General features: G+C 38.2%; 1 protein-coding gene across 2 annotated transcripts; it reads right to left on the bottom strand.

Annotated features, from left to right (window-relative positions):
- Positions 1–540: 540 nt before the first annotated feature.
- LOC148873780 (ubiquitin-like modifier-activating enzyme atg7) lies at positions 541–12,176 on the bottom strand. 2 transcript variants are annotated; one of them, XM_088949675.1, is made up of 14 exons: positions 11,911–12,176; positions 10,673–10,890; positions 10,271–10,462; positions 10,121–10,175; positions 9,926–10,020; positions 9,534–9,723; positions 9,316–9,421; positions 9,092–9,236; positions 8,854–9,012; positions 8,571–8,759; positions 8,183–8,342; positions 7,945–8,060; positions 7,617–7,789; positions 541–890 (listed from the first exon to the last, which is right to left on the bottom strand). In XM_088949675.1, the coding sequence occupies exons 1-12, from the start codon at positions 12,044–12,046 to the stop codon at positions 8,050–8,052; spliced, it is 1,656 nt and encodes a 551-aa protein (XP_088805801.1). In that variant the 5' UTR covers positions 12,047–12,176; the 3' UTR covers positions 541–890; positions 7,617–7,789; positions 7,945–8,049. The 2 variants fall into 2 exon arrangements, with proteins under 2 accessions (XP_088805801.1, XP_088805794.1); XM_088949668.1 differs by having other exon boundaries at positions 8,145–8,342; positions 11,911–12,174.
- Between the last annotated feature and the right edge of the window lie 5,997 nt (positions 12,177–18,173).

Genomic DNA, 18,173 nt, shown 5'->3' with positions numbered 1-18,173 from the left:
TAATAGCGGTAGCCGGAAAGAAGCCTTTAAAAGATAAATGTTAACTATTGGTTTTGTTTATCGTACTGAATAGAACTACAGATACTGCGGCAGTGGGTCTGGGGTCTCTGTTTCGAAATCAGATTTGGTACTCACAGCCCCTTGCAGCCGTGCATTGGGAATTGGGAATATTTCTGTGAGGATCAAATCCGAATTCCTCTGGCTCACTGGCATGGGTCATTCAAGTTATATGGTAATGCTTCATAGAGCTCGACCTATCGAGCTTCAGATGGTAGCCATGCAACTCTCTTGATTAGTGCATCTCTTCGAATCTTTATTTCAACGAGAAACATCTAATTCCAATTTCCAAAGACTTAACAAGTGAATAAAAGCTCTGATAACCACCACTAACAGAAAAAGACTAAATTCTGCCCCACCTAGAATTTGGCAATGCTTCTAATGACATCTCACAACCCTCTAATCCCACAAGTTTTCAGATTCAGTAGGGCAGTGCTTTTGGAACTAAATCATAGAATGTGAAAATTTTGAGGGCAAAGGATGGAAAAAAAATGCCGCCAGAATTTCCAACAAAGAGGAAGGCGCCTTTGCTTAATATAAGGAGCAGATCTGTACAACACTACAACTGATTACAAGGGCAACTGTAAATATTACAAAGAAAATATACAGGGGACGACTTCCTATTGTGTTTTGAACAATTGTCAAGAGGAAAAAAGAGCAAGTCATATCTCAGCAATATCATCATCGCTGTCAGTTTCATTATCCCAATCAAGTTTAAAGGAGGTTGCAGATCTCATCAACTCTGTTAGTCCTGTGAGATCCTCTAAATATGCGGGGTGGTTAATAGCTTGAAGAATAAAGTCCATCCCCCTATTCCTGTATTCAGATACCACCTGAAACAGGCAATATATTACTTGAGTACTCTGGACCAAAATAACAGAAAAGAATTGAATATAAACATGCCTTCATTTCACAGTTTCAAGAGGGAGGCACTGACATGCATGTAAAAAAAAACCCGTACTTTATCTATATGATACATGCACATATGCATGGGGGTGCACAAATTTTTTAGCGCATGGGTGGTATAGCAGACAGCCAACAGGAGTTCTAGGTGGGGTACCCTTTAGGCAAATTGACCCCTCAATAGATAAATTAATCACCCTTGTAGCGTGAACACTTGCAGGGTGTTTGGTTCCATTTATGTTTATTCAGTAAACGTTTATTGGTGGTGCCACATAGGCGTCATCTCAGCATTTTTTTCTCTCTTGCTCTTCTGCATGCATCCAAAATGTAAAAAATGAATTTTGGTTTTTGTGCATACCAGCTGTTTGTGGAAGTTATTTTTTAAAGCTTCCACAAATGGCCAGGCATTTATTCACTGTTACAATGATGTGGTGCCTAATTGTCATAAACGGTTGCAATTATTGCATTTCTCGGTTTTACCAGCAAATAAACTACAAACGCTTATTCAATAAATATAAACGGAACCAAACACATACTTAGACCAAAGACCATGGCCTGGACTCTATGTTTTTGAAATCTGGATCAACCCAAACGGTCAGACCACTTGGCCAAGTAACTAGACACATCTGGATTCAGTTCTGAGACTTAAAACAAGCAGAGCAATGAGACAGATGTGGAGATTCTGCTGAGTTTTCCTAAGTTGTTGCTGCCTATATGAAATCAACTCTAAAAAATGGGTGGAGACTCAAAATCCAAGACTAAGAGAAGGAATTCCCCTTTCTCAATGTTGGGTTTTCAACTTGTCCATATTAGACTTTTCCCTTTCTCAAACATTATACAGGTGGTGCAAGAAGAATTTTAACATGCATCCATGCATGCATTAATTCATTCCATATCTTTTATATACACAGACACAATTCTTGATGCCCATTTTTAGTACATCCAATGCATGCAAGCATAAGATATCCCATTGTTATCTAATATATATGTGTGTGTAATTCTTTATACATCTTAAATGGTACTGTTAAAGTGTGCCGAATAGGGGTAGTTTAGTCTTCTTATGTTTGTTAAGTAGCTTGCTTATGTGACAGTGTTATTAGAGTCACTCCGCCCTACACTTAAGTAAAGGGCATTTTTGTCTTTGTAAAGATTATTAGAGTCTAATATAGATTAAGGGGGTCGACTGTATGGGTAATCCATCAGATTTCGACAGACCCTTCTTCTTCTTCTTCTCTTCCTGGTTCGGACTACTGTAGCACCAATCGAAACATGGTATCAGAGCCATGCTCCTGACCTACTTCAGTTGGTAAAGCACCTCGACAGTGTTTGTGACTCTTCTCCTTCGTTTCTGGTCAGTCAATGGAGAGAACTGGTTCGCCCTAGGTCAGAAACATCACAACTCGTCTCTCTCTGCTACGCATAACCTTCTTCAGCAAGGAAAGTGACTTCAGTAGTGAATGGTTGGTTGATATTCTCAAAGGAAGGTCAGTTATCTCTTTTTCTAGTGTTACTGATATTTCTGGGTAGAAACCCTACGAGAAGTTGTTAGTATTGATTGGAACCTAGAGAACTAGGTTCATTGTTGCCCTAGAAAGGGTTGTGTGTGCAGTAGCCGAATGGTGTAGGGCTACTGTGAGTTGTTGAGTGGTGTTAGGGCTGCTGTAAGTGGCCGAGTGGTGTAAGGTGGAATGTAGTGACCTTGCTGAGATCTTTGTGGTTGTGTAATGCCCTCTTAAGTATATTAAACAAGTTTGAACTGGGTGTAGCAGATTTGACTGTGTTATGGTGCTTGTGATGCAAAATTTTTTTATTGAGTGGTTGTAAGAGGGCCTACTTGTGATTAGTGAGTGGTAAATTGATGCTTATGTGGGTCGTAGGTGTGTGAAGTCAGCAGTAGTGTGAATAAGAACAAGTGTGTGCTCCCACTGTTGTGTTTAGAGGCTGCAATAGGTGCTGAAGTATCAAACTGTGAACAACATCAATCAGCTTGTAGCTGAGAAGTAAGGTTAGAGGCAACTGTGAAAGAGTTCAACGGCAACAATAGGAGATGGGTACAATGATCAGAAACCTAGTGTGGTAATTTCCCCCGACTACCTAGGGGGTACAAATGGCCTTAATTAAGCTGAATGGGGAGAACTATGTTCCATGGGCTAAATCAGTGGAAGTTTTTCTCAAGGCAAAGAAGAAAGTAAAGCATGTAAGAGATGAGAAGCCATCGGTTGACTCTCCAGGGTTTGATGATTGGGAACAAGAAGATGCTCAAATCATGACTTGGCTGTGGAATAGTATGGAGCCCAAAATTAGTGCCAACTTCATGTTCCTTGATACGACTAAGGATATATGGGAGCATGCTAAGAAGCTATATTCTGGACAAGATAACACAACAAGAGTATATCATCTTTATCAGGAGTACTTTGATTTACAACAAGGAACCAAAACACTAGAAGAGTACTATGCCTGCATGAAGAATATAAGGAATGAACTCAATGTCTATCATTCCCTCACTCTAGATATTAAAGTTCAACAACAGCAAAGGAAACAACTAGATGTTACAAGATTTTTAGTGGGGCTGAAGTCGGAATATGAACCAGTTAGAGCCCAAATATTGGGGGGCTCTACTCTTCCTACACTTGAGAAAGTATTCTCAAGGCTTCATAGAATTTCTTTGGGACAGACTGAGAACCCCACACAGTCTGATAGATCAGCACTTGTGACAGCTAGAGGAGGTGAACATAGTACAAGCGGGGGTGGTCATGCTCCCAGAGGAGGCCGTGGCAATTCCATGATGGTCGGGGTGGCCGTGACTCAAGGGGAGCCCGTGGTAGAGGAGAAAATAACTCTACAAGGAAGTGTACTCATTGTGGTAGGGAAGGACACACAGTGAATTTCTGTTATGACCTACATGACCCTCCCTCTAAATGGGCTAATCATGCTGTAGCAGGCGAGGTTGATATCAGTGACAGTAAACTGGTAGACCGAACTCCTCCCACATCTACATTTACTTCTGGGAGGGAGATGGTGAGTGTACCGTGTGATGAGTATGAACGGTTCCTTCAAACCACTTCACAGCATACCACTGCCACACTTGCCCAATCAGGTATTGCTTGCATGTCATCTAAAACTCCTTCTTGGATTATTGACTCTGGAGCCTCAGATCATATGACCGGGACTCCAGGTGTGTTCTCTTCTCTTTCTGAAACCTCCACATCACAAACTGTTACACTTGCCAATGGGTCATCATCTCCCATCTGTGGTGTTGGTAATGTTGACATGACTTCTGTCCCCTTATCATCTGTTTTATATGCACATAAGTTTCCATTCAATCTTATGTCTGTTAGTAAAATAACCAAAGCTCTTAACTGTTTTGTTACCTTCTTTCCTTCCACTTGTGTTTTTCAGGATCTCAAGACGGGGAAGAAGATTGGTGGGGGGCATGAAGCTGGTGGATTGTATTACCTTGACGGTGGTGGATCTTCAATTGCACTTCAGACTTCCCTTACTCCTCTAGAATGGCATTGCCGACTGGGACATCCATTTCTCAAGGTTCTCAAGATGTTGGTTTCGTCATTGAGTCAGCTGTCAGTTTTACAATGTGAGTCATGTCAGTTTGGTAAACACCATCGTGTGTCCTTCAGTCAAAGAGTTAAGAGTCGTATATTGAGTCATTTTTCTTTGGTTCATTCAGATGTTTGGGGTCCAATCAAAATAGTCTTATAATGGGTACAAGTATTTTGTCTCCTTTATTGATGATTGTTCAAGAATGACATGGATTTACTTAATGAAAGAAAGAAGTGAATTATTTTCCATTTTTCAAAAATTCCATGCTAAAATACGCACACAATTTGGTGTTCCAATCAAAGTTCTCCGTTCAGATAATGGTCGTGAATACTTTCTTACTTCATTTCAACAGTATTTAGAACAACATGGCATTATTCATTAGACTTCATGTGCTTTCACCCCTCAACAAAATGGGGTGGCTGAACGGAAGAATCGCCAGCTTCTTGAAATTGCTCGGTCTATGCTTCACCACATGAATGTTCCTAAACGGTTTTGGAGTGATGCTGTACTCACTGCACGTTTTCTCATTAATCGGATGCCCTCTTTTATTCTTCATGGTCGGTCCCCCTTCTCTATCTTGTTTCCCACTTTATCTTTGTTTCCTTTAACTCCTCGTGTCTTTGGTTGTGTGTGCTTTGTCCACAATCTGAGTCCTGGAATAGACAAGCTAGATGCACGCTCAATTAAATGTGTCTTCCTTGGCTACTCTCGGACTGAAAAAGGGTACAAGTGTTATAATCCCATTACCCGAAAGTGTTATGTCTGCCCTGATGTCACCTTTTTTGAGTCTGTACCCTTCTTCTCCAGTCATGAAGCACCCTTATCTTCACCCTTACCTCCTCTTCCTGTCAGTGATCCAGTTCCAAAGGCTGTTGTTGGAGTAGACTCATCACCTCATCCAGTGCAGGTCACCACTGAACGACCACCGATCCAACAAGTGTATACACGTCGAACGACACCGGCCCCTCCTCCGGCTTCTACCTCATCTGCGGATCCTCTCATGGCTCCTATTGCTGAATCTTCAGACCTTGACCTACCCATTGCCTTACGGAAAGGTAAACGCAGTTCTGCCCTCCATCACATTTCCAATTTTGTTTCATTATCTCGTTTTTCTACCTCACATCGCCAGTTTGTTTCACTTTTGTCCTCTATTTCCATACCTAACAATGTTCAAGAAGCTCCTAGTTCACCTGGATGGTGGCGGGCAATGGAGGAGGAACTTTTTGCTGTTCAACATACTCAAACATGGGAACTTACTACTCTCCCACCTGGTAAGCATGTTGTGGGTTGTAAATGGGTGTATACTGTGAAATACTTGCCAAATGGTAGTGTGGAGCGTTTGAAGGCCAAACTTGTTGCTAAAGGTTACTCACAATTGTATGGAGTGGACTACATGGAGACATTCTCTCCGGTGGCTAAAACTGGTTCTGTTCGTGTACTAATTTCCTTGGCAGTTATGTATGATTGGCCTCTCTTTCAACTTGACATAAAGAATGCCTTCCTCCATGGTGATCTAGTGGAGGAGGTATATATGGAGCAACCACCTGGGTTTGTTGCTCAGGGGGAGGTTGGTAAGGTGTGCAAACTGAAGAAGGCAATTTATGGGTTGAAGCAATCTCCACGTGCTTGGTTTGGGAAGTTCAACGAAGTGGTGAAGAGTTTTGGAATGAAGCAATGCCAGGTTGATCACTCGGTGTTCAGCTATGACTCAGAAGCTAGGAATATTTATTAATGGTCTATGTGGATGATATTGTCATCACTGGTAGTGATAAATTGGGGATTGACAAACAAAAGGTATTTCTGCAAAATCATTTTCAAACAAAAGACCTTGGAACATTAAAGTATTTCTTGGGAATAGAAGTTGCCAGGTCAAAACAAGGTGTAAATCTGTGCCAAAGGAAATATGTCCTTGATCTATTGGAAGAAACAGGACTGTTAAGTGCAAAACCGGCTGAGACCCCTATGGAACCAAATGTTAAGTTGAACAGTGATACATGAGAAGTATTTGAAGATCCTAGAAGGTATAGACGACTAGTGGGAAAGCTGAACTATCTGACTATCACGAGACCCGGCATCTCCTTTGCAGTCAGTGTGGTGAGCTAATTCATGCAGAACCCTCGTATACCTCACTGGGATGCAATCCTTAGAATTGTGAGGTATTTGAAAAGAACTCTAGGCCGTGGGCTATTGTATAAATCAGGGGGAAAACTTGAAGTAGTTGGGTATACAGATGTAGATTGGGCAGGCTCAGTGAATGACAGAAGATTTACTACAGGCTATTGCACATTTCTTGGAGGAAATCTTGTGACATGGAAGAGTAAAAAGCAGACGGTTGTGGCCAGAAGCAGTGTTGAAGCCGAATATAGGGTCATGGCTCACACTACCTGTGAATTAGTGTGGTTGAGAAATCTCCTACAAGAAATTGAGTTTCATATGGATAAACCTATGAGATTGTACTGTGACAACTAAGCTGCACTCCATATCTCATCCAATCCTGTCTTTCATGAGAGAATAAAGCACATAGAGGTTAATTGCCACTTTGTGAGAGAGAAGGTTCTTGCTGGAGAGATAAATACAGAATATGTGAGCTCGAATGACCAGTGGGCAGATTTGTTTACAAAAGCTCTAAGCTCAGGGAAAGTGAATTATCTATGTAACAAGCTGGGATTATATGACATCTATTCTCCAGCTTAAGGGGGAGTGTTAAAGTGTGCTGAATAGGGGTAGTTTAGTCTTCTTATGCTTATGTGGCAGTGTTAAAGTGTGCCGAATAATCTTTGTAAAGATTATTAGAGTCTAATATAGATTAAGGGGGTCGACTGTATGGGTAATCCATCAGATTTCGACAGACCCTTCTTCTTCTTCTTCTCTTTCTGGTTCGGACTACCGTAGCACCAGTCGAAACAGGTACCAACCCTAAAAATCTTTCCTGTTTCTTTTTTCCTCAACAAAAGTTTACATACATGACACTTCATTTACTTGTCAGGTTCTGACTCTGATATGTATATTGATGCAAAATGTCACACTTAGCATTTGAAATGAAAATCTTTGTCTCAACCCTTAGTTTAGATAACAATAAAATAAGCTGGAATACTTACAGAACTGCTACAGGCTGTACAACTGCTAGAGAAGTGACCAACAAGAGCCATCTGAGAGAATTGAGAGAGGGAACCACGGATCTGATGGGGTAAAATACCAAGAGGTTGTTCACTACCCCCCTCCCCCCCCCCCCCCCCCATTGGAGCTGGCAACCTCACCTGGGGCAAGTATCCTGTAGAAACCCAGTCCAACACCAGAATATCAGTAAGAATGTGAAAGCAAATAAAATGCAAAATCCAACATGTTACGATAACCAAAACTACATGTGATCTGTGCCATCGCCAAGAAATTCAACTATTCATTACGTAAATAGTTCTTAATGATTACCCATTGGGGTGATGTAAAATTCCCACCAACAGCTCAACAGCAAGGGCAGAAGCAATGGGAGCAAGTCCTGGTCATGTAACAGTACATTGCTGATCCAATGTGCGGTTAGCAGTTGACTGCAATGAACCAAAGAATTATTGCTAAGATTAATATTACCACTATGAAATGGGTGTAATACATTGGGATTTCAGGATAATTACATCAATAGGAGCAACCACATCATTGCGGAAGTAACAACCTAACTGCCTGTGTCCATCTTCTGATGGGGATAAGTTGGCCATAGAAGTTGCCAAGGTATTTTCATCTTCACTTTTAAAGTCACTACTAGAACTGAAAGGACCAGCTCCGTGATGCATAACTACAAAGCTGTCAAATCCTAAAGCTGCAGTTATAATAATCTGCAAATGAAATAAATGATTACCATACCGTTAAATAAAGTTTAAGTTTATCATTCAAGTCTGCTGGATCTGAATTCTATCGTCTCTTCTTCATAACAAATGCAAGATGAAATATCCAAAAAAGTGGTGGTTTCTCTTTCCTTTTAAAAGACTACATCTGATGCAATAACCATGAAAATACAAAGTTCATGGAAAAGACAGAAAATAAAAGAAACTAATGTAATCAACCTTATTGGCATTGGAACAAAAAAGTGTTGGAAGCCATCGACTTTCCCTTGTATCAGTCAACAAGAAAACTGCATCATGAGAAATAATTAAATCTTGAAGACGTTTGCAATCTTCAACCACACTACCTTCTTCTTGAGCTATCACTGGGTGTCCAGGCATTGGTATTGCCATTACAATGCCTTCAGCTTCCTGCAAAGTACAGCATAGATGCATGGATTGAGAAATAAACACCCTTCCAAATGTTGGACAGGTCTACAAAGATTGACAAGCTAAAGAAAATCACCACAGCTGGAAACATTTGCTTGAGACTTCTAGCTGCTGCCATGGCTTTTAAATCACCACTATTGAGGCAGTCATTGAAGGTATACAGAAACTGCCTTAATGGATTAGACATAGCCACCCGACCACTGTCAAGTAGTGTAACTTTCCGGACACCCCAAGCCTGCAGGTGGATATAATCTTGCATCAGCTAACCATTAGAAAATTTGGAACAGTATACCTACTGCCTTTTGAATACTCACCATGAGCATACGAGCAACCTGGCACCCAAGTGTCCCTGCTCCTAAGAGAAGGCACCTGGTAGTTGACAAGATGTTTAGGTTTAAAGATGGCAAAACACGCCATCTCATGAGTTTTAAATTCAGATCTTCTGCAGAAATGGCCAACCTGTGAACAATTTCTGTAATTGCTCAATACGGTTACTGAAAAATGAAGCCTTTAGCTAGTGAATACACAAACTGTTTACCTCATTGGATCCATGGATTCAGCAAGCCTTATACACCTGGAAATCTTCTTGCCTCTGTTTAGTTCCCATCCCACAGCATTAGGTATAGACTGATGGTCTCTCCAACCTAAACAAATAATCCACGAATTGAAGAGTATTGGTGATATAAGCCAATTCAAACTACACAGAAAGAGAATATTCATTAGAAGAGAGCCATTACCCATTTTCCGCTGCTCTACCTTGTGGAACTGAAAGCAAAATTTCACCAACAAGGGACAAACCCAAATCTGCATAGCCATGTTGCTCTCGATAGCAGAGAAAGCGAACCTTCTCTAGATTCCACCTTGAACATATAAGTGCAAGAAAGTTACGAAGAGGCCAACCGGGATTATTAGGGAGATGGCATGGATCATAGAAACCAAAAAGAATCTGCAGGCAGCCAAGTACCAATTGTAATGACTCAAGAAGAGATGGGTACAAATTTACATTTCACAGTAACCTTAGATAAACCTTATAAACACAAATTTATGGTTGCATATAACTTTGCAAGAGGGGCTATTTAAATATTACTCAATATCAAGAATAGTTAACATACAAAATCCAGAGAACTCTGATGGTTTCATGGACAAACCTTTTGGCCATCACCCTTGCAGGCTTCCCAATCTTTTAATGGCCTAACTGTGGCATGTGAATTTGAAGATATAGTAACTAGAAAGAATGGTACATCTGCAGTAAAATTAGTGAGTTAGCCTCCTGGAAAGAAATAGCAGAGCTAAACATTATATTGAATTAACCAAAGCAGATATAACACAACAAACAGATCAACCTGCCATTACACTTGATGTACGTCGTGCATTACAAGCTGCTGACAGAGATTCTGCCTGTATGAATAATACTGACATCAGAAAGGATACAAAAAAACAACTAAAATGACTAACTGAACCAAATCATAGAAAATATTTATCTTCTTTGGCACCTCCTCAAAACTGAAATACTGCGAAGCTGGCTGCAAATCAATCAATGTCGCTGGAGGATCAAGCACCAGGGCAGGAAAGGCAAACCAGTAATGGAATCTCCACTTTTTTAGGTCAGCAAATGAGATTAAAAGGAATCTGGATAGCACTGCACCATCCTCCTCTGCTTTTCCAGAACAGATGTCATCCCAAATCTGATGATAAAGAAGCATTACCATTCGGTGTCAGATTTCTAAATACATTTTGGTTAGTAACTTTTTCTTCAGTTACATTATTAAGTGATGTTGTAGTGCTACATCACAGGATTGTTTGCAGAAGGGAGGCATTGCATGAAGGTTACCAATTCATACTTCCAAATAGAAATACATAGAAATAAATAAAAACCTATACTGGAAGAGGGGTACCTTCTTTGCCTCTGCTTTCAACAATCTCTGTTTATCTAGGCCATGGAAACTTTCCAGTGTGTTTGTGTTGTAAAGTATGCCTGGTACAGGGCACCTGTTCCTGTTCCCACGAGTTACTGCTGATGCTGATGATTGTCCACTTGGTTCATGGGGCAAAGATTCAGCAATAAGTGTTAAATGATTTGAAACTTGAGCATGTGAACATGGTGCATAAAAACCTGTTCACACAAGTGACACATGTCTTAGAAGTTAGAATATACAATAGTAAGTCACAAAAGCATCCAAAGCAGGAATAAACAAATATTTAAGAGGTTTAGTGAGTCTAGAAGAAAGAAGTGCTTCACAAGGCAAGAGAGGCATGACCTGTATAAGTTTTAAGATTTTACATTCTAGTTTGGGCAATAAAAGATGAGTGATAGGCGAGGCTTGAAAACCGACAAATATGAAATATAGTTACTTCAAATAAACCAAGGCTACAAACTGAACCCGTTTATAGAGGTTTGAGGTCCAAGTCCGACAATTTGAACTAGTATAAAGATAATGCTCTAAGACGATGTGTGCACCTCAATTTTGTTTTTCCAAATGTATTTGACAATGAAAACCTAGTGTTTGATTAAGAATTGAAGGCTTAAGTCCTTCCTTAGCTTGTGACATTGGCAAGTAGGATTCATTTACTCTATCAGTGAATTATCTAGTTTAGAATACTCGTTGCCATTTATCCATGATAATATTGTTCAGAAACAAAACCCTATCAATTCCTAAAACAGATTTCTATCAATGTCAGACTCACAACTTGAATATGTAATGGTCTTAAGAGCAGAATGAACATAAAATCTCTCCTTAACCTTTTTTCAGGTGGAAGGTGGTACTGGATCTTGGACTAAACAAATCAAATAAAGTTTTCCTTCAGTTCGACTTTCAAGCAGAATAGTTCGAAATTCGCCACTTTCCAACATCCATAAAATTTCTAGGTGTCTTCAAAGCTATATATATATATATATATCTAATTGAGAGCTTCTGAAAAGCAAGATAAGACAGACCTACAGAGAGAATATGATAAAATCAAGAATTTTGCAGGCGATAATAATAACAAATTCCAGTCATAATTGAACGCAAGAAAGAAAATTCTACACGTAAATTAGAAGAAGACTCAGTGCAGATGGGAATTGTTTCACCAAATGAAGAATCCGAAACGAATGAGGAGAAAAAGAAAAAAGCATAAAAAGATGGGAACTTGCCGGTGATGGCGATGGGCGATTGGTCAATCCCTAAGGTGTCGAGCTTGAGAGAAGACAGTCTCCTCCAAAAACCCTCGTCTACGGCGCTCTGAAAGGGCGCGAACTGGAGAAGCCTTGTATTTTCGTTTTCCGCCATTGTTGCTTGCTTCGTGTTACGGTGTACCCAATCAACCTCGAGGTGCTTCAATGTCTCTCATCTACCTTGATTCTACACATCCACCACCCTTTTTCATTTCTTTCGCAGAAAATAAGGCCAAAATATTAATATTTAATTCGCCGAATTATTTTGAGCATCGACGTAAGCAAGACGTGGAGCTTCAATCCGGACCGGCGGAGGACAGCTCCTGACTAGAGTTCTGTAGTCCTGTCGTCACTCGTCACATGGGCTGTGCAAGCTAAGCGCTCGGCCGGGTCGACCTCCCCTCATCGTAACGTGGATACAAAATTAGAGAGGCAATTCATTGCGGTGCGTTTGTTTTTCCGCCACTTTCTGCCAAAAACTTGGTTGATGGAAAATTAGAGATATGTCTACGTGGCATTTGAATGGTTTTGATTTCTTTACTGAAAGATTTTCTTAGGATGGTTGTGGCAATTCAGAGAAAAAATTGTCACTTTTTCACTTCCCAATATGACACGTCAGAAGCAGCAAAAAAAAACCCTGTACATTTGCCAAAATACTTATATTTTTTATTTGAACTAGGAAAATAAATTAGATTTGATTTGAAATTAAAAATTATAAGTTAAGAGTGGACCTATACCATTTAAGAGTGCACACGTCAGACTTGTGCATTGCAGGGAGTAGTGTCAAAAAGTGTCCTACAGTCTTTGCAATTCAAATTTCATTTACATCGATCTAAAATGTATGGGATTACAAATAAGTCGAAAGTAAATTATGATTTTACTTTTGCTTAGATTTTTTTGTTTAATATTAAGTGTGTTTTGTACGTGACAGTTCTAAATGATGATAATGATAATGATAATAATATTGTATTCAAATTTTTTATAAATTTTATGTATTTTTTATTTATTTTTTGTTTTTTAATATTAATCAGATTGCAAATAAACACATCATCCAAATATGTCATAATCGAATCGAGTTGTAAAATTTCACTTGCTTGGCTAGACTCTTCTTTTTGTAATGCTTTATCTTTTTGGTGTATCATTTTATAATTCATTTATAAAAAAAAATATAAGATTTAAATAGAGGGAATTGAATGAATTGAAAAATAGTAGTTCAATTTACAATTTAAACCTTATAATTAAATAGGGACTAAATTAAAAAATGAGTATTTTAGTCAAAATAAAGTTTCACAATCTTATTTCTTTTTTTAATAGGAGTGTAAATATAGAATTATAGATCTATTCAATTTTGATATGTCACACTTACTTTTTGTTTAATATGATGAATATATGATAAGATACACGTGCTTGAATATTTTTTTTTTGCAAAAAATTTCTATTTCTTCATTTTTTATATTCTTATATTTTATTAATCTTTACTATTTATTTATGGCATTAAAGTTTAATAAATTTAACCCAAAAGTTAAGCTATTTATTATTAATTTTTATATTTTACTTTTGGTCAATTCTAAATTATGTATTTCATTTTCATTACCAATAAAACAATTATTGTTTATTACACTTATTTTTTAATTTGATTAATAAAAATATCATAAATGTGTCAGATTTTCTCTACATTTTTGAAGTCTTTTATATTTATTTATATTAAAAAAATTATTACCTAACTATGGCTTCATAGGTTGATCAATTTGATTCGGATGGTTAAATTGCTTAGCCACCAATTGAATAAATAATGGTTTTGTTTTTGAGTTAATTTTAAAATATATAGGTTTATATTGTTAAAAATATTGACATAGATATAATCAATAACATTTATTAGTGAAAACAACTTAAATAAAAGATTTAATAAAAGAAAATGAGATTTAATACCTTAAGTATAAGACTTAATGAAAGGGGATTAAATGAGGTGGAAAGTAATAATTGAAATTACATTTTCAACCATTAGAATTAGACATGGACTAAATACATAAATATGAGCATTTTAATGACCATTAAATTTGACATTAAAGTTATAATAAATGACTTTTATACCCTTTTTCAAACAAAGAAATATGGGTAATTTTAGTCAAAAAAAAAAATCACACTACATCCACACTTTTATATGAAGTATAGATTTGTGAAAAGTACATTAAAAAGTAGAATGAAGTGGTTTAAAATTTATATGAAAGAAAATAGAGCCTTGGAGGTAGGAGGAAAGTAATATTTTTGGGAGTGAAGTAGGAAGCAAGATGATGTGATCACCACATTTTATGAGAGAATTGAGGTAGGAGTAAGGCGGTTTCAAATTTTGCATCAATTTTGAGTTGCAAAATTTGCACTTATGGCTGTGTTTGGAAATGATGCAAATAAGTGTGAATGCAAATATGTAGAGTGTAAAATGGATACAAAAATGAATTTCAATAAAGCATATGCTTTTTTTTTATTATTTTTTTATCAAAAGTCCACTTGAATGCAAATTTACTTCTTTTTTATTGATGTACTTTTACATCATATTATCAATGTAAATATGCATTGGTCTGTCATTTGTCAATGCATAAGTATAATGTTGCCAAACACAGGCAAAAGTGAACCAGAGTACAAATTTACCTTGAACCGAGATTTACACTCCATTTTCATCGTTTCCAAATGCAGCCTAAGACTTAGTTTGGAAGAAGTACAAATATAAATATATACAGTGCAAATACATATAAAACAATACAAAATACAAGGTTTCGCGCTCTACAAAACAATACAAATACAAGGTTATGTATTTGTAGAGTACAAAACCTTGTATTTTGTATTGTTTTGTATGTATTTATACTGTATATATTTGTATTTATACTCCTTCCAAATTGAGCATAAAGTGAGTGCAATTGAGACAAATACAAATTGTATATTAGGTAGGAGTGCAAAGCACATGTGCAAACAATTGGATGCAAAACTGAACCAAGTGCTCGTAACCGCTTTCAGATTTAAACTCCAAACAAATAGAGCCCTAATGATGTTTACTTTTGTTGTTTATACCAATTTACGGATTTTATTAATCTTAATAAAATTTCCAGAGAAAAAAATTGTGCACTAAATAATTATTGACGAATGTGTTAATGAATTTAAAATACATAATGATCAAATGGATCACCTTGGGCCCAAACTTTTGATTATTAAATCCTCCAAAAGATGTTATATTGTAAAAGATGTTATATTGTATTTCGATTTTATGGCAAGGAAGACTTTTGCCTCCCGTGTAATCTATTGTCTTCCTTCTTCATAGATTAAATAACCAAACCTCAACACTCTACATTGAAAGGCCTGACCTTTGGAATGAAATGACCACTACTAGGTAGGCATATTTGAAAGAAGATCATATAGTGATCATATTGCTCAAAACTCCCAACAAAAGCATGGTGAAAATTAAAAGTTTTTGTTTCATAATGATAGAGGGAGATTTGGCCCGATCCTTTGGCGGCGCGACACGTGGAAGCAATCGACAGTGACCTGGCAAGAGCACCAGCTCGGCACGGTAGCGGGCCTATGATCCGAGTTTTGAGAAAAGGAGCCCTGAGCTCCCCTAAAAAAAGAACCCACGACCCGAGCTCCCCTAAAAAAGGAACCCATGACCCGAGCTCCCCAAGGAGGAACCCGAGCTCTCCCTTAGAGGCCCTGAGCCTTACAAGGAGCGCAAAGGGCAAAAACCTAAGCTGACCCACCTCGGGGAAGTTCGGGCCACACTTCTATCCGAACTCAAGACTTCACCTCGCACACCACTTCGGCTCCAAGTCGCCTGACTGAACAACCGTACTTGACGCCAAGGAAGCCCGTACACGGAGGCGCGCGCTTGACTGATTAGGGGTCCGACACGTGACAACCACCCTCTAACGGCCACCTGCCACCGCCATCTTAGACATGGCAGAGACGGCCCTAACAAGGAAGACAGTGGCAGTTATGACACCCGAACTAGCATCCGACAGAGGTTATGACACCCGAACAGGCACCTGACATAGGTTATGACACCCGAACTAGCATTTGGTAGAGGTGATGACACACGATCTGGTGGAGGTGATGATACCCGATTTGGCAGAGGTATGGGAGTGAGTGTAACAGGGTGATTATAAAAGGCCCCCTTCCCCTTAAGAAGGAGGTACGTGATATTTTGTGCTTTCTGGTCTTGCAATCTATCATTTTCCTTGCCTCCTCAAGAACAATAACTTGAGCTTCGGAGTGTTCCTACCGGGTTCCTCCCCAAAAGTCTCCATTTTCTCCCTTGTTTCAGGCATCTTCAGCTCTGTCTGAGGCAAGGTGATTGGCAACTAGGACCGACCGGTTTGCGTGTCATCACATACATAATGTTGAAATCGCATAACTATGAGAAAACATAAATTTTCTCTTGGATCCTGTGGACCTCGTCCAAATCAAAATCAATTTAGGCGGATTAGATAGACTAACAAGACATGTTGAATTGGACCAATTCAGACTTAATGGTCCAAAGTATTTATTGGATTGAATTGGATATGATCCATCCATAATGAACTTATATTGGATTGGGTTGGATTGAGTCAATATCTGATCCATTGATAGAAAATAAGAACATAAATGTTAATGGACCAAGTTTGGGCTAGAATTAATCTAAACTAAAATAAATTTGAATAGATTAGGTACTCCAGACATTGAATTGAATCGGTCCAAAATAGAATAAAATATTCATTGAATTGGATTGGACATGGTCCATTTGTAATGGACCCACATTGGGCTGGATCGGATTGGACCAAATCCATTCCAATTGACACCCCTAAGTTTTAGATGGATTTATGTCTACCATACAAGTAATCAAGAATTTTTTCTAAAATATTGTAAAAAAAAAAGAGAGAAAAAAGAGGAATTTCACCTATTGACCATTAGCACTGTGGTCATGCTTTAAGCACATGTTCCACTTTAGCAGCGGTGTTCAACTGTTCATCCAGCTATACACAAAGTTATGGGTTGATGATATGGATAATGGAACTATCAATCATAATCTCCTTTGTCTGCCTTACCCCATCTAAACCTTCCATATTAGTCGCGTTCCTTCCCTATCCATAGTCCGACGTTCACTGTTCATCTCTCATCTAAGAGGATTCCAGCTCCTTGTGGACAAATGACCCACCCTGGTGGAAGTGGGTCTTATGAACGACTTCTGTGATGGTCTTAACCAATGTATCAAAAACGGATCCGAAGGCTGAACTATTTTAGCCTCACGGTCATGGGTCAATGTTCAACACTTCGGGTTGGATAGGTCATAAATCACAAATTATTGTCTAAATTTACCAAAAAAAGTGCAACAATCAAGCACAGAGTTATGGCCTTCACAAGTTTTTAATACATTATGTATTATAACCCACGACTCAACAATCAGATCAAACAGGTTAAAGGTCCAACTTCTCAAGACAAATGGGTTTTGACCACATCAACGATATTTTACAAAATAACAGGTTAAAAAAAAAAAATCCTAGAAGTAAAACCAAATAACGGTTCAAACGGTTCGATTGGACAGACCTATAAGATATATTGAAGTGGACTAGTCTAGACTTAATGGTCCAAAGTATTTATTGGATTGGATTGGATATGGTCCATCCATAATGAATTTGCATTGGATTAGGTTGGATTGAGCCAATATCTAGTCCATTGATAGAAGATAAGAATATAGGTGTCAATGGACCAAGTTTGGATAAGAACTAATCTAAATTAAAATACATTTGAACGGATTGAACTGTCCAGACATTTAACTGGACTGGTGCAAAATATTGATTGAATTGGATGGACCTGATCCATTTGTAATGAACTCACATTGGACTGTACTTGTGCAAGTTGTGAAACCTCAAAAATCGCCCTGCCCCAAAAGTCAGTTTTCCAAGTTAAAAAAAGAAAAGAAAAAATAAATAAAATAAACTAACCATTGAAGTTGATAGGGGTGCGTACCCACCAAGTAAGGTTGAAATTGCCATCCCTATCATGAATTAACGGTATAAGCTTAATTATTAATTACTATTGGTTTGACTTTGACCTTCCTGGTTAGTGTCCAGAGTTGCCTCCTTTGCATTATTCACGTTCTAAGAACATAAAAATTAAAGCAGAAAACAAATAAAGAAACTCTTTTGTCTTCAATTAGTACAAGAAAGAGCAATGCCAATTTATTTAATATGCATTTACTTAGAAGAAGAGATGGTAGA

This window comes from Nelumbo lutea, chromosome 1 (genome assembly GCF_056320005.1).
Source record: "Nelumbo lutea isolate HS-2025 chromosome 1, American lotus-T2T, whole genome shotgun sequence".
Lineage (NCBI taxonomy): Eukaryota > Viridiplantae > Streptophyta > Magnoliopsida > Proteales > Nelumbonaceae > Nelumbo > Nelumbo lutea.
Note: the sequence above shows the minus strand (reverse complement) of the source record. Positions and strands in the feature narration are given on the sequence as shown.